The sequence below is a fragment of the Dicentrarchus labrax genome, unplaced genomic scaffold (assembly GCF_905237075.1).
Source record: "Dicentrarchus labrax unplaced genomic scaffold, dlabrax2021, whole genome shotgun sequence".
Classification (NCBI taxonomy): Eukaryota; Metazoa; Chordata; class Actinopteri; family Moronidae; genus Dicentrarchus; species Dicentrarchus labrax.
In genome coordinates, this window is record NW_026136711.1 from 16087286 (window position 1) to 16107519 (window position 20234).

At 40.0% G+C, this 20234-nt stretch overlaps 4 protein-coding genes across 14 annotated transcripts in view; 3 read left to right on the forward strand and 1 right to left on the reverse strand.

The window, feature by feature from the left end:
- The first annotated feature begins 346 nt into the window (after nucleotides 1-346).
- b3galt6 (UDP-Gal:betaGal beta 1,3-galactosyltransferase polypeptide 6) lies at nucleotides 347-4977 on the forward strand. Its single transcript, XM_051415151.1, has 2 exons — nucleotides 347-710; nucleotides 1275-4977. The coding sequence occupies exon 2, from the start codon at nucleotides 1285-1287 to the stop codon at nucleotides 2302-2304; it is 1020 nt and encodes a 339-aa protein (XP_051271111.1). The 5' UTR covers nucleotides 347-710; nucleotides 1275-1284; the 3' UTR covers nucleotides 2305-4977.
- A 48-nt stretch (nucleotides 4978-5025) lies between these two features.
- On the reverse strand, nucleotides 5026-7356 carry LOC127371920 (protein FAM107B-like). The gene is made up of 5 exons (XM_051415158.1): nucleotides 7125-7356; nucleotides 6417-6450; nucleotides 6044-6197; nucleotides 5331-5475; nucleotides 5026-5162 (listed from the first exon to the last, which is right to left on the reverse strand). The coding sequence occupies exons 1-5, from the start codon at nucleotides 7146-7148 to the stop codon at nucleotides 5061-5063; spliced, it is 459 nt and encodes a 152-aa protein (XP_051271118.1). The 5' UTR covers nucleotides 7149-7356; the 3' UTR covers nucleotides 5026-5060.
- A 1657-nt stretch (nucleotides 7357-9013) lies between these two features.
- tmem167b (transmembrane protein 167B) lies at nucleotides 9014-13090 on the forward strand. Its single transcript, XM_051415162.1, has 3 exons — nucleotides 9014-9173; nucleotides 9914-10045; nucleotides 10800-13090. Exons 1-3 carry the CDS (start codon nucleotides 9164-9166, stop codon nucleotides 10880-10882), a joined length of 225 nt encoding a protein of 74 aa, XP_051271122.1. The 5' UTR covers nucleotides 9014-9163; the 3' UTR covers nucleotides 10883-13090.
- Nucleotides 13091-14021: 931 nt separating this feature from the next.
- Nucleotides 14022-20234, forward strand: part of LOC127371909 (mitogen-activated protein kinase 14A) — a 123131-nt gene continuing 116918 nt past the window's right edge. For 8 of the 11 annotated variants that reach the window (XM_051415121.1, XM_051415130.1, XM_051415127.1 and 5 more), the window contains exon 1: nucleotides 14022-14542. In XM_051415121.1, coding sequence (XP_051271081.1) covers nucleotides 14424-14542 — 119 coding nt within the window. In that variant the 5' untranslated portion in view covers nucleotides 14022-14423. Of the gene's footprint in view, nucleotides 14543-19698; nucleotides 19988-20234 lie in introns of those variants that run through there. The other 3 variants (XM_051415134.1, XM_051415133.1, XM_051415125.1) reach the window with 3 other exon arrangements.

Consider the following 20234-nt stretch of genomic DNA (forward strand, 5'->3'; position numbering starts at 1 on the left):
ACGTTCTAGTTATGCCTCCGAACTTGACGCTGCATCACTCGATACTGGCGTTAACGCGCATGCGCCAAGCAGCAGCAGCTGTCTTCAAACTGCTCACTTCTCTCGTCACTGTCCTTTTACAGCTGATTTCTGATTACACTTGACACATTTAACAAAGAAAACGTTTTCGCTGCACTGTTATTTTTTAAACTAATGTAACTGTGATACTGTTTAACAAAAAATTCCCAAAGTTAAGCTAATAGTTTGTTTATTTTTGTGTAGCTTGTATGTCATTTGTTCCAATTAAAGCAACAATTATAGAAAGAAAAACAAAATATTTGTCCATATGAGTGTTTATTTTGTGTCATTTTTAATATTCCCTTCTTTCGGGGTCTTCACTTCCGTTTCCTCGTCGTCACGGCCACACAGAACTGATTTTGGTTTACACTACGAGACAAATAATGAATACATCGGTACCGGGCTCAACTCACCCAGCGGACGATTTAAGCTGCTTATAGTAACCTGTCTGACCGACGCCGCTAGACTTAGTGGTTTCAATCTCCCGTTTAGACCAATATGAGCAACTTGTGTGTGTTTGCATTGACTGCAGTGAGCTTACAAAGTGCGCAGAGGGTCTTATCTCGGTAGCTAGCGTTAGCTCTGCAGAGCTGCTATCTGTGGCCCGCCCTGGCTGTATCTATCACTGGACAGGTACTTTTCGATAAGCTAAGGTAACTAACAAATACTCTTTCATTTATTCATGCTTACAACATTGATGTGACACATGCATACAGGCTACAGTTCTACTACTAAGTTTAGCAAGCAGGTGGTGCTAAAAAATCCTGGCTGTGCAGCTGAGGCGATGGTTACTTGCTCGATAGCTGCCGTTATCCGAGGCAAAATATGGCATCCAAATGCAATAAATGGTAGCCTCAGTACCAAACTTTAAAGCACAGGGATTGAATGTGCACAAGCTGACACTAACCGACACATAAGCCATCCTTTCTGATGCTCGTACGTGTTTGTTTACGTCTGCCATGTCTGTAAACACAGCCGTAGAATAGCAAGTATTCAGTGCTGTGTGATTAATAACTGCACCTTCAGTTAGACATACATTAAATTATACAATGAGAAACCAAAAATCCTGATTTGTCTTTTATAAGTCAAACTGTTCTCAGTTTTCTGATGATGCTTGCAGAAATGTATGGCTGCAAACTATAATTTGGGTGTTTTGATGATTGACCTGATATTTTTATTGACATTAATACTAACAATCATTTGTGTTTTCACCCCAGACTCAGCACCATGAATCTCTTGCGTCTAGTGTGCCGCCACAAGACAGCGCTGGTCATTGGCACTGTGTGCAGCTTTGCTGTAGTTCTGGTCTTCTTGGCCAAATGTACCTCAGAAACCCTGAAACAGGGCCACCAGGATCCTCCTGGCCTAGCCCCTCATGCCAATGCTTTGCAGCCCCGTCCAGAGCAGCCTAATGCCCCCTCCACATCCAAAGACTCGTCAGCATTCCTTGTGGTCCTCATCACAACCGGACCTAAGTACACAGAGCGGAGGAGTATCATCCGCAGCACGTGGCTGGCAAAGCGGGACTCTGATGTTCGGGCCATGTTTGTGGTGGGAACTCAGGGACTTCCCAATGAGGACCTTCAGAATCTTAACACCGAGCAAGGGCGGCACAAGGACTTGCTTTTGTTGCCTGACTTGCGAGATTCTTACGAGAACTTAACTCTGAAGCTGTTGCACATGTACTCCTGGCTGGACCAGAATGTGGAGTTCAAGTTTGTCTTCAAAGCAGATGATGACACATTTGCTCGCTTGGACCTCCTTAAGGAGGAGCTGAAGGGGAAAGAGCCTAATCGGTTGTACTGGGGCTTCTTCTCAGGGAGGGGGCGAGTGAAAACAGCTGGGAAGTGGCGGGAAAGCTCTTGGGAGCTTTGTGACTACTACCTGCCGTACGCACTGGGTGGCGGATACATCCTCTCAGCTGACCTGGTGCATTATGTGCATCTTAACGCAGGGTACTTCAAGACGTGGCAGAGTGAGGATGTGTCACTGGGTGCCTGGCTGGCACCAGTGGATGTTCGGCGGACACATGACCCACGCTTTGACACAGAGTACAAATCGCGTGGTTGCAACAACAAATACCTGGTGACACATAAGCAGAGCTTGGAGGACATGTTGGAAAAGCACCAGACTCTGCAGCGTGATGGCAGGCTCTGCAAGGAGGAAGTCAAGCTGCGATTATCGTATGTGTATGACTGGAGTGTGCCACCCTCACAGTGCTGCCAAAGGAAGGATGGCATTCCTTAATTTTTGTCCTTTTTACAAGGCTGAAGTTGGCTTCTGATTTGTATTATTCAATTTGGGAAAAGATTAAGACATAATGTTTTTCAACCAATTCTCCATTGTTACACTATTTTAAGTTGTGTGACGGGTCCCAGATATCATAAAAAATGCCTTAATCCTGTTTAAAAACCCCACTTTCAGATTCAGAGAACCATTTTTCTCATGCCGTTAACAAAAAAAAGGGTGATTTCAATGTTTTTCGTCACGTAGACCATGTAAGAGCAGGTTAAAAAACTATAGTGAACTAGAGTTTTCATGTTCATTAAGTATAGGTTTGACCAATTAAGGCATGATGGTTTTTGAGCTAGACCTGGTCTAATGTGGTCTAGATGGAGGAAAAGTAATGACATTACCTCTTTTTTCAGTTTTCACAAACCTAATAAAGGTTTACCAAATAAAGAACAGGATTTTTTCTACTATCTCTGAAGTCTCTGTGTTAATCTAGTCCATTTGATGTGGTCTGGATGGAGAACAAGTAATTGAATCACACATTTTTTCTGTTTTTGGAAGCAGAACTTTAAGTGGAGTAACAAGAGAGAAATGACTCAAAAAGAACATCCCATAACTCTTAAATAGGAAGCTAACTTCAGCCTAGTGTCCTTTTTGACTTGTAAACTCCTTTGGCCTTGTTATTTGGACCCATGCTTATGTCAGTGCTCTCCTTACCTACAGTTTACCACACTGGTGGCCTACTTCTCTCCTCTGTCAGTGCTTCTTCTGCTGTACCTTTTGCTTAATATTTTCCAGCACTATGAGATATGTTTAAGGTTATTTCAGTGTAGTAGATAGTACAGTGAAACACAGATGGGAGATTCTTATCCTGCCATGATGTCTACATTTTTTTGTGTGAAAGCAAATTGTTTTGTATTTTATTTATTGTTAATTTATTCTGCAGCAAACACAACACACTGATATTGAGCTGGGACAGAAGCACAGTGGCTGTGGTTGCTGTTTGTGAGTAGAGTTTGTATTTATAAATGTGTTGGGGGGGCTCGTATATAATTCACCGAATTAATGGTCAAGAAATGTTAACTTTTTAAATGTAAAACCTTTGTTTACTGCCAATGGTACACAATGTGTCATGTGTTTTGGAGGTACAAAGAATGTGTAAGAGAAAATGGTTTAATGTGCTTTATTCAGCAGGCCTTCTTATTCCTGAAACAGTCTCACTTTAAAGGTTCTCTATATAACTTTCAGAAAACTGTTGTTCATAGTGACACCAGTGTCTGTTGAGGGAACTGCAGTCAACAACACGTTGCTCGCATTTGCACTCTGTACACAGTCCGGGCGCAAGCTAGCATCTTAGGCATCGGCCAAAAGGGACAAACTGTACACAAGACTGAAGGCTGGAAAATACAGTTACAGTCATGTTTAGAATAACATTACTTTCGGCAATGTTGCTGTATTTTATTTGGACCATTGACTTCATGCTACTAACCAGCTTGCTGTTTACAAATCCCATCAGCCAACACCATGAAGCAACCAATGTCAGACACACAACACGCAGCCAAGCCACAGCTTAGCTTAGGCTACAGTTAGCTAGCTGGATGCCCCTGCCCCCGGCAATCCTTTGTTTTGTTTCCGTTACGTAGTTTATTGTTGGCTAAAATCAACACAGTTTGTCATACTACATAAGTTAGTATCATGGATCATGTTAGCTGGGAAAGTAATTTTGCAAGCTAATGTTAGCCAACGGACATATCAACTCATCTCACGTTAGCGAGCAGGGAAGCTAAGGTTAGCCAGCCAGCTGAATAACGTTATCCGGCGCTGGCTGCCCCCGCAGTGACAGCCGGCAAAGTAACCTACATACGTAAAGGTAGCCAGATCACCACCTTAATTAATACATACACATAATACGTAAATTGCTTCAGATCTTACGAATGGAACCTTTAAAGTTTAGGTCAGTATATTTACTGTGCATGGATATCAAGTTATTGGTGAATGTTTGTTTGCAGCTTCAGATTGAGAAACTTGATATAGACTACCAGCTGGCACTTGGTCACTTTTTTTTAAATAGAAATATAATTTTAAAGTCCATGAGTCATTATTCAATGATGTGATGTCAGTAGCTGTGTCCCAAAACTTGTGAAATGTGTACAGCGTTGACTTAAAGGGTACGATATGTTGGAGCACAAACAGATGAGGAGTGCTGCTCAAAGAGCCACGTCCAAGTTCATTTTAATGACCGCTGTTACGTTTTTATAAACAATGACATGATTATTTTTCACTGTTGTCACTAGCAGATTCTGATCCAATACAATTTAAGTTTCAGTGTTTGTTTTTACGTACATGGTCAGCCTCCCTGGATGTTTTATTAAAAACTTTCAATGTATTTTTGTCATTTATATTCTTATATAGTCATTGTATAAAAAGGATGTGTCATAGTCAAAAGCAAACATGTTGTAAAAGTCTCTACAAAAGGCAGAATTGTTACCAAGAGGACTTGATAAATTATTTTTAAACAAAACTTTATATAGCCATTAACAAATGGTTCTAACGTAAAAACACCCTTTTTTTTGCTTGATGGCTTAAACACAACATTTTAACTCCAAATTATCAATAAATTGATGATCCATTATGCTTAAACATTACTCTCAAAATAAATGAGTTTTGGTTAATCCAATCTGAAAAATATGCAGTTGTCAATCAAAAATCATTCCTTTTTACTGATTGTGGGAACTTGTCTGCTAACTGTTTGTTTGTCTACACTCTGGTCGTCACAAGGAAAACGTTTGGCTACGTTTCAGGGTTCCTCTCACACGAACAAACTCTGGTTCATTCTTCCGGCTCTCACTCCTCTTCTTCTCCTCCAGCTCGTACTGCAAGACAGGAAACATCTGTGTTTGGACATCCTCCTTAATGAGATTGTACATTTGCCAATATCTGCAGGCTTGTTCACACATGCTCAAAGACTAAATAGATTATTACAAATGCTGTAATAATAAGGTTACTGTATGCCGTATTCCCTTCTTCGCTAACATCCTTACCTCTTGCATTCTCTGCTGTCTCGTGCATAGCTTCACCTCCAAGTCAGAGGGAGGACAGAGGGCCAGCTCTCTCTGCTTGTGTTGCTCTCTCTGTTTCTGTTCCAGCACACGCTGCAGCTCCGGCTGTTTTCTGGTTAGTAGACCTCTGATGACACATGGGGGAAAAAATAAGATGGGATCTCTAGATGAGGATAAGCAACCAAAAAACCGCATAAAACTTCTTACCTGGAGTGTTGTGGGTGTATTTCAATGGAAAGCAATTCTCAATTCAGCTTAATGATGAAGTCTGGGGTTTATATTGAGTAATCATATCATATTTGGATTTAATGTTGTTGGGTTTCTAATTTTTTTTTATACTTCACAAACCAAATTCTTTTTTTAGGTGGTGATATTGTTTTTGCTGTCTGACAGAAGAGATTAAGAGCACTGACTTGGCTGTGTAGTGAGATTAGCATTGATCTCTAGCAAGGTGTTTTACCTTTGACTTGATCAGTGTTAAACGCCACCTAAACATGCTGCTTATCCCCGGCCACAACTCTGGCCTGCTGGAAAGAGGATTCTCTGCAGGAGGCGAATAAAATGCTGATCAAGAGAAACACTCTGGTAGATGTTCCTTGACTAATATCTCATTTTTGTGTACATGGATCAGCATGTACCCGCAGCCTATGTGACCTGATCATAGACAGCAGGTACGGAGCTCAGTGTTTTCTCACTGTCTGTAGCAGAATAGCAGCTCTCGGTGAAGGGCTCTGTGTTGATGAGAAGCCAGGACAGGATTTGGCATCATGGGTTTGATGAGGTCACCACCCTCCTGTTGCTGACTCTCTGTCACCTGGCGTGATGGGACCATCCAGCAGTGATGTCTCTCTGCCATACATAAGTACAAGCCAGCACACACAGTCACAAATCCTTGTCAGTCTTTTATCTTTATGTAGTTAAATGTTTTTTAAAAAAAGATGTTGCTTATGTTAAAGTTATATGTCTTATAAGAGTGACTTTAAAAGTGATCGGCTACAACTTCCGACTAAATGAGAAGATCATTTCATTTGTTTCTTTTGAAGCAATACAAACTTGACTTTATCTTACCTCTTCTATTTTGAAGACCTGTTTTTTGTGATGCCTGAATGAAAAACAGCAGGAAAGTAAGTCAATTCCATTTGCAAAATTGAATTGATGTAAAGATCTTTTGTATATTTTTTTAGCCTTAAAACACGCAAATTCACACAGACCACACTTAGTCAAAAAAACAGGAATCAACACCTCTTTACATACTCACATCCACATGAAGAGGAAGTCATTGTTGAGATGATATGACAGTATATAGTATTTTGTTGTAGGAATGAGTTGTATATTACATCAAAACATTGTTTTTTGTTTTCAAAAACAAGAAGCTACTTAGTCGATATGTTTAATGGATTAAAGGACGGTCACAAATTATGCTTTCGGTCAGTTTAGTGACTTTCATACATCCATAGTAAAGACAAGAAAATGTGCAAAATAAAATCAACATGGTTTATGAATATTATCTGCTCTACATATAAAGGCTGTAGTATGAGCTTCCTGTTATGAAAATAAATGTTATTTCCACTTTATCCCGGTTTTTGAAGTCCTAATCTTCTCCCATTCTTTGAAAACCTGAGCCCAGAACAAACATTGCCCAACTCAGATATGATAAGGCATAATCAGATGTTTTCCCCCTCAGGTTATGATAAATAATTTACTAACTTCCAGTTGTTGTCCACATCATTACTAACATCACATCACACCACAGAAGTAATGATAAAAAAGTCTCACCTGTGTGCTGTTGTAGAGTCGCATTGCTGAAAGGTGAGATGTGCTGTTTACGCAGAAGCAAATGGTGGAGGAGAAGGAGCAGAAGCTTGCTGTTGTTCATAGGGTGCACAGCAAGCTGCAGCTACAGTGACGCTGATCTAAACAGGTGTGCTACATTCTCCTGTCATCAAATCTTATTAACTGTCCTACAACCCTTTGATCCACCCTTGTTCCCATAAGGAGAGAAACTTCTGTTGTCTCTGAGGCAGGAACAACATATGGAGGGATTAGGATAATGTAATGCAATGACATTGATTAGGATAATGCAGCCTGAAATACCAACAAAACAAATATGGCTTTAGTGCTTTTGTGGATCCAACAATTATCACAGACACTGAGGGGAGTGAGGTATATTTCAGATTTACATTCAATTCTAATGTAGTGTTAAATCTATCTTTAATCTAGTTTTCCCACAATATAGAGTTACACACCACTGTCCTGCTGCCTACAAATTACATTTGAGATGTAAAAATATCACAGTGAAACAGACCATGAGGATATTTCCATGGTCCTGAGGCAAAATCAGGTCAGTGTAGCAAAGACAAATAATTTCATCCCTACAACATATTAAATAGAAATGTAGGGATTAAGCATGAACAAAGTGCAAATGACGATGGTAAGAGGATTTTCCAAAAAGCGGCAGTAGATGTTGCTTGCGATGAAAAACATGCATAGTATTACCCGAGTGAAAACAATAAATTGGGACTAATCAATACATACGTGAAATATAGCAGATAGAGATGTAATGTAAACAAAAAGGATGGCTGTAGTTAAGCAGAAAGCCGAGGTTAAGGCATGTGAATAGGCATTACATATGCATTACACAACTCAATGTGACAAAGTACAGGTGTATTACAAAAACAGTACACATTGTGATAAAAAAAATGTTTTCAGCCTGACCATAATGCTTTTCCAGAGGTTTGAAACAGGGGTGGTAGAGCATATGCACAGTATGGCAGATATAGTGTTACTATACAGATTGTTATTGATATATGCTTTAAACTGTACAGGCTATTTCTTTTTACAGGTTAGTTAGTCTGGAGCAAATTGTAAAGTAACACCAAGTATCGCAGGTACCCGGATTCAGTACCCTCCTCAGTGGCTGAGACTGAGGATATTCAGACAGAAAGCACTCAGGAATAGATGATGGCTGTCAGCACAAATTGCTCCATGGTGGACCCTGGGGGATGAGGTGGATGTGGCTGTATAGTGGTGTCAGCTCATTTTAGTGTGGTTGGAAGCTCAGTTTAATCCTCATCCTTTCCCCATGTAGCCTTCTGCCCAAGGTGTGTCCGTGTTCAGAGCTGCAGCAGAGCCAGCATTTTTCACCACTTTGTTAATCCTGTCGTTGTCTTCCTTCTACAGTACAGGAGGGGGTGTAAGGGACCATTTAACCATCTTTACAACAGAACCACAACAAAAATGTACCATATTTTTACTTACGTTGTTTATTCAATTCAACCCTTTTGATTAAAACATCTTAAACATGTTGATGACAATACACTTAATGGACAATATTTAAAAAAAAAATACTTTTCTATCTTTTAAGTGTCCTTTTGGCCCCAAATAGTTCAGTGTGTTCAGTTTTAGGTCTTTTGGTTGTTGATTAATAACTCTGGATTGGGTTAGAATATAATTAACTTGTTCCTACCTCCTTACTGTATGAACTGAAGGTTACCATGGTGACATTTATGGGAAGATACGATAAAACTATCAGCTGCTTAAGGTTTTAAGGTAAATGTGCATTATTATCGTATATCAGTAAAGTAATTTTATGGATGAATATAAATCTCAGGCAGGCTGTAGCTCATAAACTCCAGTAGATGGCAGTAATGGTAGATGAACAACAACAAACATGAAACCTAAAAGAAGATCGTAAGCCAGTGAAACCGGAAATGTCAACCGACCGACTGCATCATATCTCCACTGTAATACATGATGTATTGCTAATGTAAAGGAAGAAACAGTCATATAATATCGTCAAGGAGCAAACTGCGAATATGACAAATGGTAGGTTACTGTATTATGCAACTATCTAAGAAATGTCTGTAGCACAACAGGACATGACAGTTAAGCTAACGTTAGCTGCTTCTTGAACGGGAGGCTAACATTGAAGCTAGGTTAGCTTAGGTGTAGACGTGGCCCTGGGCAGCACTGCTAGTCTGCTGCCACCAAAACTATTACTTATTTACTCCTTTTAACAGTGTTATAAATTACAGATTAATGGCAGAGTTTGTCGTCCTTAGCGAAAAGCTCTTGTGTTCAAACATTTTATGCTAGTAACATCGTATTTCTTTGTCAGGCTTCAGGGTTTCTTGCTAACTAGGGTTGACTAACGTTACAGTATCGGTGGCTAATGCTAAACAAATCAGACAACCAGCTAATCAACAACAACATTAATAGAATAAAATAAAGAAAACCTGTAAGAAGGTAACGTTAACTGACGTTAGTCCTGAAAATATCAGCCTTTTTCTGCTGTTGTGCGTTATTATTAAGCTACTTATAACAGTAGGAGCTTGTACATGTAGGGTAATGGTGGACAGGGTGTTTGTGTTATTCTTTAAATGACTCTGTGATGTTAAGTTAATGTGGACCGATGCTAAACTCCCGCGTGTCTTCATATTATGTTTCTGTGGTTATTTCTGTCTCATTTAGTTCAGCTTACAGATTTAGTTTTGTACTGTGTGACTAGCTTGAGCTGACTGAGGTAAGGCAGACTGTATGATATTATCTTACTCTTCTTCCATCAGTGTACTCTTTCGATGGTATCTTGGTGTTTGGGCTGCTGTTCATCTGCACCTGTGCATACCTTAAAAAGGTGCCTCGCCTCAACAGCTGGCTGCTGTCAGAGAAGAAAGGAGTGTGGGGCGTCTTCTACAAAGGTAGATGTATTATAATGAATGAACAATGTGCTCTTTCAGCGCATGATTTCTACTCAAAACGCCCTATGGCAATACCTAAAACTTGAGAGTTCTTTCTTTAACAAGTGGTTACACCAAAATCAATTATGAAAGGGTGGAAGATGTCAATTGTGTGTTTGGCGTCTACTACATATGTTGCTGGGGAGAAAAAGAGATGTATGTTACAGTGGAGAGGTGTTTCAACATCTGTAGATTTCCATCCATCCACTCCACCTGCAACATTAGCAGTGTGGAACTTGTACGTGTACAAATGGCATTTTGACATTTCATAGCAGGGAGAAAGAACAAGTGTAAATAATAACATTAATAAATGATGCGGCCCATATGGTTTTCCCAGCTCAGGTGTGTATGCTGGTTCACTGGCATACTGGCTTACTGGGATACTTAAATGGAGCCAAGCCATTGTTAATGTTATTAATTCCACCTGTCCTCTCACTGCTATAACAAGTAAGATTGTCCATTGTGAAAAGAGAGATTTAGCGTTGTGTTGTACAGAAGTCAAAACAACAGAAATTGTGGCACTGCCCAAATAATTCTGTTTTGTTGATGTCTTGCACAGCAGTACAGTGACAATAAAGTTTTATTTTTTTCTTGAATATTTTCAGACCACACTAATAACACATATGTTTACATGGTTTACTATATTCTCCTTGATCTGTATGTGTGTGGTTGACCTTTCTACACTCACCCCTCGATCCTCCATCTCTCTTCTCAGCGGCGATAATTGGGACACGGCTTCACATTGCCGTGGCAGCTTCCTGTTTGGCTATGGCTTTCTACATTGTCTTCTTGAAATGATAAGAAACAGACTGGACTGGAAAAGACTGGACGTGTGCAGACTGGGAATGGACTCATCTCTGTGTTCATGTGCTAATCCTTGTTGTGGGACTCCTCTTGGATTACATGACTGATGAAACCCCTGGCCCTGTGGACCTATGTGAAAGACTAGCCGGTGCTGCCCCCTTCTGGTGACTGGGTACATCATTCCTCCCTTAATTATGTGGGTGCACTACAGACATGAAGGGCATCCTGAATCTACCCCACAGTTATTACAGAGGAGAGAGCCTGTTGGGTCACATGGTATCATTTTGTTGTAGGGTAATAATGTTGGTTGTCTCCATCCACACCCCATAAATATTTATACTGAAGGATGCAGGAGATTGAAGGGCAGCGTGTGCGTTATACCTGTATACAACCTAAAATTAGCCTAGCTGTATATATTTGGGAAAAGATATGACCAGTAGAGATTTGTCAGAGGTTATGTTTGATCAAAATGACAATGATCAATTCTGCTTGCTCCCAATAATACTGTTTTTTTTTCTCTATCACTTCTTCTGTCAAGGGTGGAGGGGAAGATAAACAAAGCTAATATATTAAGATGTTCTTGTGTACACAATATTTTACTTTTATGCATCTCTTATCTTTTCTTAACAGTGCTGTTTTGTATCTCTTTGTTTTAGGTTTGAAATACACATTTTGCACAGGTGTATGTTGTATTTCCTTTGACATCTAAAACTAGATAACATGTTTTAAATGTCAGAAATGGTTAAAAATGGAACTGTAAGTCACGCAGGAAGTTTTATCACAATTGTGGAGTATCACAAGAGTAATAACTCAACTAATTGTGAAAATTAAATCACTATATCAGACATGCCTGAAGATTAAATGCAATGCCAAATAGGGATGGTGCTTCTAATGCCATCTTAATTACATGCTGTTAAGTTTAATTCTGCCACCTTATTTTTTATTTTTTAAAAGAAGAAATTGTTTTGGGAAGGGATGCAATGCAATTTTGAGTAAAACATTAATCAGACAATTTCTGTGTTCGTTGTCTTTAAGAAACAAATGTCAGGTCTCAGTGACATTTAGTGCCTCTATACATATATGCTGTTTTTTGGCACTAATCAACACAAATAAAGTACAAAAATCATATAAATCAAGTAAAAACTGGAATGATTGAATGTATACGTATTCACCTTCTTCAAGTTAATATTTAGTTAAGGTAGTTTGAATAGCAGTTACATCCCTGAGTCTATTGTATATGTATAGAGCTGGTCTAAGCAGTTTATCCGCCATTCTTTGCAAAACTGCTCAAGCTCTGTCCGGACACATTAGGACTGAGTGACCAGCAGTTCTGAACTCCTGCCACAAACTCTGGATTGGACTGAGGCCAGAGGACTAATTTTGGCCCTTCCTGGACAATAACATAATTCATTTTTAAAGCCATCTATGGTATGTGCAGTGTTGACTTCAGGTCTTTGTGTAAAATAAGTCATATCTCATCATCTCATCTTTCCTCCCAGTATATCTCTGTATTTATTAATTTTTCCCCTCACAAACCCACCAGGGACTGCTACAGAGAGTCCCCAGAGAAATCCCCACAATTTTAGGGATTTTCATTCTCCCATATACTTTTTGTCAAACAGGTCAGATGTTTTTTTTCCAACAAACTTGGACTGAAGAAGCACCCAGGCAGCAGTATTTGTATGTACTATTGTACTGTACTGTTCAGCGCTGGTGATTTTGTGCTCCTGGAAAATGGGAACAAACAGAGATGTCCTGTTACACGCTGAGTCTTCGGGTGTTAATCTCACCCAATGAACCCTATGCCTTATTTACACATGCCATGAGCCTCTTGCTGGCTTCTGCCTCTAGTGCGCTCTTCACAAACCTGCCATTAGGAGATGTATAAATGTGCCATATTTCCTTTTTATTGAAAACTGAAAACAGAAGCAGCTAAATTAAATTCAGACAGTATTTTATTATTCACACCTGTGCTTTTCCTACTGCGACATATCAACATTTCTGCCATGAATAAGGCCTGTTTGTAATTATCCTTTGTCCTTATGATATTTTACATATTGACCAATCGAATCACAGTTTCTTGTCTCACCTTGTTTACGTACAGGTGATTTCCTTTCAACTAATTATGCAGCTAATAAAAAAAGAAATGATGGCTCTTGCTATTTTTAGGCCTGTGCCTTAATAAAAGTGTAAATACTGGTACTTGTGCAATCAATCATTATGTTTTACATTGATCGACATGTTTTACTTATCGTAATTACATAATTGTGATTGAGTAGTAAAACAAAGTCCATGGAGTCCAATAATATTACAGCCAATGTGCATTACTTTGTTTACAATTTTTAGATAGATAGATAGACTTTATTAATCTCCGAAGGGAAATTGGGTCGTCATAGCAGCCAGGTACATCTAAATACAATAAAATACAACAATAGAATAAAATACTTGAGGTAGATAAGGTGCAAAGAAGTTGTAGTTGCAAGATGGTGGTATTAGTACTGATGATAAGGTAGTGTTGTGGTTAATAACAGTATATAATAATAATAATAATATGTGTATGTATTATATGTACACACACACACACACACACACACATATATATATATATACACACGAGATATGATATATAACATATGTATAATAGATACTTGACTATACAAGAAAGATACAATAAATATATATGTAATATAATAATAATAATAATACAATTATTATTAATATAATAATAATATATTGTATAAATATGATATATAATCACAACATGGTTTATAATAACATATAACATATGATATGAAGTTCCCCAGGTAGATTAGTCCAGTTCTGTAATTGTGGATCTGACAGAGGCAGATGAGTTAAAGAGATGTTATTGCTTCATTCAGTTTCCATTCAGGTGTTTTTCAGTAAACACTGTAAACCTGCTATTACATAATGTAAATGGTACATTCAAACAGGCAAAACATGTTCCGTGACTGACAGAGGGAGATTCCCACTCACGTCTTACAGCACGGACGGGATATCCCCTGGTTTCTCAATAGCGACCCAGTTCTCGCGAGAGAGAGAGAGAGAGAGAGAGAGAGAGAGAGAGAGAGAGAGAGAGAGAGAAAAAAAACACACAGTTCACAGCCGGGGGCGCGCAGTGTGACGAAAGAAACGTACGCGTTCACGTTTGCGCGCGCCTCAGCCAAGCGAACAGAACAGGGCGAAACATTTCAACGAAAGCTCGTCCAGACTGAGCTTCCTGACCCGAGCGCGTTTTCTAGAGGAAGTTGTCTCCAAGCGCCCCGGCGTGCACGGAGAGGTGGGGATTTTCTCTTTTGCACAGCTGCACCGAATTTTGCACGACAAGGGCGGCCGAAGTTTTGGTGCGATTCAGGACCGTCTCAGGGTTGAGTTTTTTTTCTACCAGGGAGCAGCTGCACCACACACACACACACACACACACCGTCGTGCCACACGGGGAGGAGAGGAGAGGAGAGAGAGGGCAGAAGTTTCCGCTGCCTTGTTTTGTCACTGCGCGGCTGGTAAATCCGCAGGAATGTCGCAGAAGGAGAGACCCACTTTCTACCGACAGGAGCTCAACAAAACCGTGTGGGAGGTCCCGGAGCGGTATCAGCACTTATCTCCCGTCGGCTCCGGTGCTTACGGATCCGTATGGTAAGCAGTTGTTGCAGAACACTGTCGAAAGCACCATTGCACAACGGCCAGAGCGGGTTCCCACCACCCACAGAGGCCCCGTCAGAGTTATCTCCCCACGGGCTGCTTATCGATGTGGTAAAGGTGCCGGGGAGGGGGGAACAAGGGAAATGTTAGTTAAGCCTTTTGTTTACGTTTTCATACTTTGGCTGTTTTGAATTGAGGGCAACCCACGGCGTGCACGCTTCGGGGTGGCTCGCATTTCTTCGGCGGGTGGGGGGTGTTTTTGTGCACATTTTTGTTTTGGTGTCTATAACTTACTCTTGTCCTGTAAACACCTGGGTGGGTGTGTATGTGTGTGTGTCACTCATTTTCCACTAAACACGCTGGCAGGAACAAGTTGAACTAGGTTGCCGGTGTTAAAAAATGCAGATTAACAGCGTTTTTGTTTTTTTTTATCATCGTTTATCAGCTTCTCTTTTTGAAGACGGCTGATCGGTGGCATGTCCATGGTTGCATCATGTGCCAAAGTGGTGCCTCCTCTTGAGATGTGATCTGTGCTCAGTAAACAATGAGGCTTCACCAACACCTAGCGAAAGAATCGCCTTCCACTGTAGTATTGTAGTCCTGCACGTACAACCTGGCACTTTACACATCCGCACATTGCATGCACTAGTATGCATTTTCTAGTTGGGTGCAGCCTGCAGAGTACCAGAAGGTCACGTGGTTTTCAGAAAGTAGGCCCCCCTCGTGCATAGTGAGAGCTTTCTATAGGAGCCCATCCGAAGAGGATGATGACTCTAGAATGATGTCACCCTTTCTCCCCGTTGTAGTACACCAATGACTCACAGTCCCGAGGTTAGGTAGTGGCCTCAGCTGTGACGCCTTTTAGTCATCACTAAGTCGTGGATGGCATCGTGCCGTCATTTTAACTTTACTGTTAGTTTAGACCCTTCTTTCACACCTTCAGCTGTTGAGTGTGTGTGTGTGTGTGTGTGTGTTTCTGTGGTTATTAGTGGTGGATAAAGGGTAAACCATGACCTTATTTTGTACTTAGGACAATCACAGGGCATACAACAAATATGCACTTGAATGGCATTATATTCATAATAGCCTCAACCTCTGTGTGACTCAGTGACTAAGTGCTGTGATGATACTGATGATTTACACGCGTCAGGACTAAAAGAGTGTTTAAAGTGAAAAAAGATGGGGCTGTGTTCCCTTTAATAAATTCTCTCAGATGAATAACTTTGATCTGGCTCTGGTGCTGCACAGAGGGTTTTACATAAGAATTGTAATACTTCCTAGGATTGTAAATTGATTCGGAATACCAACAATAATTTTAAAGTTGTTTATGAACTTTCGTTAGAATCTGACTTTTGTGCGAGGGAGGACAGAATCGTCAGCAGAACAGGAGGATTTCACCAGAGGAATTATGTAATTATATTTGAGCAAACAGTATTCTCACGCTGGGAAGGATCAAAGCTCACAATTGGGGTCCCCTGAGGACTGGGTGTCACCTGTTCAGTTTGACCTGGAAGTGGACGGTCATCATTTTAGAGTCTCCTTCCTTATACTCTCATAAACAAAGCAGAGACAGTGATGTTTTTTAAACAACAGATGGATACAAAGAGCAGCATTTGTCTGCATTATCTTAAAAATTAAAATGCGTTGATGTTAAATGACAAAAATCGCATTAAAAAATCCCGTTATGGTGGAGTAGGATCAGGTTAATTTAAAGGTCTAGTGTTTCGGTGTAGGTGCTTATAGCAACGGCCTCGACTCACCCTCCCGCTCCGAAACTATGGTGGCTGCAAAAAGAACACGAGAAACCTCGTCTAGAGTCAGTATTTAGTTTGTGAGTTCTGAGCTACTGTATGGTGGACTCCGTAGAAGATGACCCGCTCCCTCTGTAGATAAAAACAGCTCGTTCTAAGGTAACAAAAACACAACGATATTATATTAATATTCAGGTGATTATACACTAACGAAAACATACCTGTGAATAATTATTTTCTGCCAATAGATCCTCCTGAATGTTACACACTGGACCGTTTAAAAGTAGTTACTAGCGGTTATGTTATGTTAATTTCTGTGTGATTTTTCTGAACCAGATGTAGGATGCAGAACTTGTATCCAGCTCCATGTGGGATACAAAAACGAAACAAATACCACTAATAACTATAAAAGGATTATGGGCTGTGGCTACATTCAGAATGACGGTATTTTCAGGAAGGCGTGGCACAAATTCAGCATACTGGTATGAATAAACTAGTCGACGGTTGGATCACCAGACAGTCAGACAGTTGGAAGCAGAATTTGGCTCAACTTCAATCTACAGTGCAGATCCACAGAAATGGAAATTTTAGGCTAAACAATACTGCATATAGGCATAAAAAATCAAATCACACATTGTCAACAGTGCTTCCAAAGGAGAAATATATTCAAAAAGAATATATTTTTCCTTGTGTGGACTTTAAGTCTGAAAAAGACATGACCCTGATGTCCAGATGTGGGTGTGTCCTGTTGCAACTTGCTACTCAAATGGTTGGCAAGCTATCTTTTGCATCTCAAAGGTTTCAGAAGCTGCCAGAACAGCAACACACTCAAATCTAATTCTGCTCTTACAAATCTGGGCCTTTGCACTCTCAAATGTTGACTTGCAGACTGAGTGGGTGCTTAGAATTCGATTTGTGCTCGCTCAAATCTTTGTTTCGTCAATATACCTCCGTATCCCTCCATTTTACTCCAGAACACAATATTTTTGCACAATATTCAACCATCGATTTTTGTCAGTAAGTTACACTTTCATGTCATTATTCTCATGCAGACAGATGAGAGGTTCACTTTTTTACAATAAGAAAAAGATGCCCACAGCTTTGCAGCCACACTGTCGTTGCTTTTTGAGGAAAGTCCTGTGTTTTCCTCTGTATTTGACTATATCCCCAACCAGAACAAGGAGCTGTCAGCCCATCTCTTGGCAACATCATTATGGTCACAGCGTCTTTTGAACACCATAACTTACAATAAATCCTGCAGGTAAAGTGCTCCGAACAGCAGGGTGTCATTAAAACCCCTCAGAAGGTTTTTGAAAAGTATAAATAACCTCACAGCACCTACACCAGCATGTCACGGCTGTGGGTCAGCTGGAGGCAAGCCCTCAGTCGCTCAGCCGGCGAGGTCTTTGTTGTTGCTGCCATGACGTTCCTCAGGCTCTCAACTAGCATTCTCTCTCACTTTTGAGTATGGAAGGCATGTACTATGTGGGATTTGAGTTGTGAAATACAAGGGGAAAAAACCCCACTATCACTTTTGCATTATTTTTGACCTTTGTTCTATTTTTTTTTAATTTTTTTTTTTTTTTTTTATGTCAGACTTGGAGGAGATCCAGGGGTAGTGTGGAAAGAAAGCACTTACAGGGAATTCTGCTGGCTGGGATTACAGTATGGACTGTGTGCTGAGTGACTCGTGTTGTTCAGGCAGAGTTTCTGAGCTGAGTAGAAACAAGCATGAAACCTGTACAGGCCCATGGGGCATGTATGCATATCAAATCATTTGCTTATTTTCAGCTCAATGCTAACTAGGGCTAAAAAATAACATCAAAATATTTTTGGCTTTGATGAAATCCTAACTATAATTCCTCCAGATTTGGACAAATAGCAGTAAAGGCATTAATTGCCAAACCCTATTAGGCATTTTAATGAATATTTTAAAGGATGATTCAGATTTTGAGTAAAAATAATCAGTACACGGCACAACAACAACATTTTTCTTTATTAGCAACACAGAAATCCTCAAAAGTTTTCTGAGCAAAGCCCCAGTTTAAGGCGCCATGATAAAAACAGGTGCCTAGCTCATTGCCTGCTTAAATGTCTCATACTTAACTGTACCATGAAAGTGATTCTACTCCTTTTTTGTTCTTTGTCCAACAAGTGTTTGTTTTGCCAGCTTTGGCAGTTGTGTTTACGGCCACAGCTCAGTCTCCCCCACTTTATTCATCAGTATGTCTCAGCTCGAAAGCTTTTCACATGACGTCATGCCTTCATGTCCCTAAACAGCTTTTTTTCTTTGTCTTTACAGGCAATATGCAGCATAAGATATTTTGCAGATTAGGAGGATTATACAATGAGGCTAATGTGGTGAGAAGATGCAATATTGTGGGAAGTTCTGGCTGGCGCACTTGGTTTTAACCTCAGAGAAATGTGCAGTGACTTGTCATCTCTCCAAACAAACATGAGGCTTAAGTGTAAAACCAGCAATTTTACACAGCTTTAGCTCCAGAATTCAGTCATGTGGGTCATGTGACTGGATGCACGTGTGATGTCAACCATTCATTTTGGTTTGAAGTTACGGATCAGGCTTTAGAGCTCTTTGCATACAGACATCATGGGTGCTGAGATACCTGCAGAAACAACTATTTGCAATTGAATTGTATAAATCTCAATGTTTCTGGCTGTATATAAGGTAAGACGTGCTAACATCTCCATAAAATCCTCTTAATATATATTTAGTATATTAATTTATATTCCTAAATGCTCTTTATAGATTACAGTGTACTTAAAATACTTCAGGTACATCATTTTCCCACAAAATCTATGAATCAAAACACATATGGTGGATAAACTAGGAGACTTAAGTGTTGTTTAAAAGACTAACTGCTGCATCTGAACTGCTCACAGATACAAAGGTAAATTGTAAAGTTAGGTTTAAAAAACTGAGGCATACATAAGTTCTCAGTCTTGATTCTCAGACTCCCTGGACCATATAGACCTGGAAACCAGTTTATGTGGGAGGTGGAAGAGGGATAGTTGAGTGTTTTAACTTTCATCAGTGGCACTGTAACTGTAGAGCAGATCGGAAGATTAATGCGGTTATATAACCTACGGTAATTTAATTAAAGCTGGGTTGTGGAAATGAGATGAGGCTATTGCTACTGCCATGTAAACATCTTAACCAGGTTATCTTGTTGTCACTGAGGTCTTAATCACAGTAAGCGTGGTTCTTTTAACAGATTAATAAATCATCATGCCTACCATGTGCACGTTGGAGAAATGTCAGCGTTAAAACCCATTTAGATCAGGGATACAGGACAGACAGACAGACAACGAAAGTGAATGTGGAACTGATAACTGCTGAATATCTAAAATATGCTCATCAAAACAATTTGTTCTGCTTCTCCTCTCTTGTTCTACTCGCTTTTGAGTCCATGATGTTCTACCTGACTGTCAACTCTCGACTGTCAGTTCCTGTCATAACCATAAACGGATTAAAAAACAGGACGTTAAAACTTTAGGGTGGTGTACCTGATAGTGTACTTTCCATGATGATTAAGAGAATTTTTATGGACAGATTTTAATTTTTGATGTTCAGCTGGAGCTCCGAGGGTAGAGCGGGTCGTCCACTAATTAGCACATCGGTGGTTTTAATCCATGGCTGCTTCGGTCTGTGTGTTGAGGTTTTTCTTGGGTAAGATACTAAACCCCAAATTGCTTTTTGATGGCTGTACCATCAGGGTGTGTGAATGGTATTAGTTTATTTCTGTTTGCACCTAGCTTTATAAGTGCAGTCCATTTTCTATTTAATTAATAATCAAGTTGCGGTTAAAAGCAAGCACAGCACAGATATTTGCATCTATGCTCTAACATAAACTGTCAGATTTTATCATTAAGATTCAAGACAGTCATGAACAACTTGAAATATGTGCTTACAGGGA

Bases quoted from the DNA above. Each gene is read 5' to 3' on its own strand.
- tmem167b (XM_051415162.1), top strand. The intron at 10,046-10,799 runs GTAGATGTATTA...CTCTCTTCTCAG, and splicing joins GTGGGGCGTCTTCTACAAAG to CGGCGATAATTGGGACACGG.
- LOC127371920 (XM_051415158.1), bottom strand. From the start codon at position 7,148: ATGCGACTCTACAACAGCACACAG. The intron at 6,198-6,416 runs GTAAGATAAAGT...TATGTATGGCAG, and splicing joins AGGTCTTCAAAATAGAAGAG to AGAGACATCACTGCTGGATG. The intron at 5,163-5,330 runs GTAAGGATGTTA...CCTGTCTTGCAG, and splicing joins GACAGCAGAGAATGCAAGAG to TACGAGCTGGAGGAGAAGAA.
- b3galt6 (XM_051415151.1), top strand. From the start codon at position 1,285: ATGAATCTCTTGCGTCTAGTGTGCCGCCACAAGACAGCGCTGGTCATT.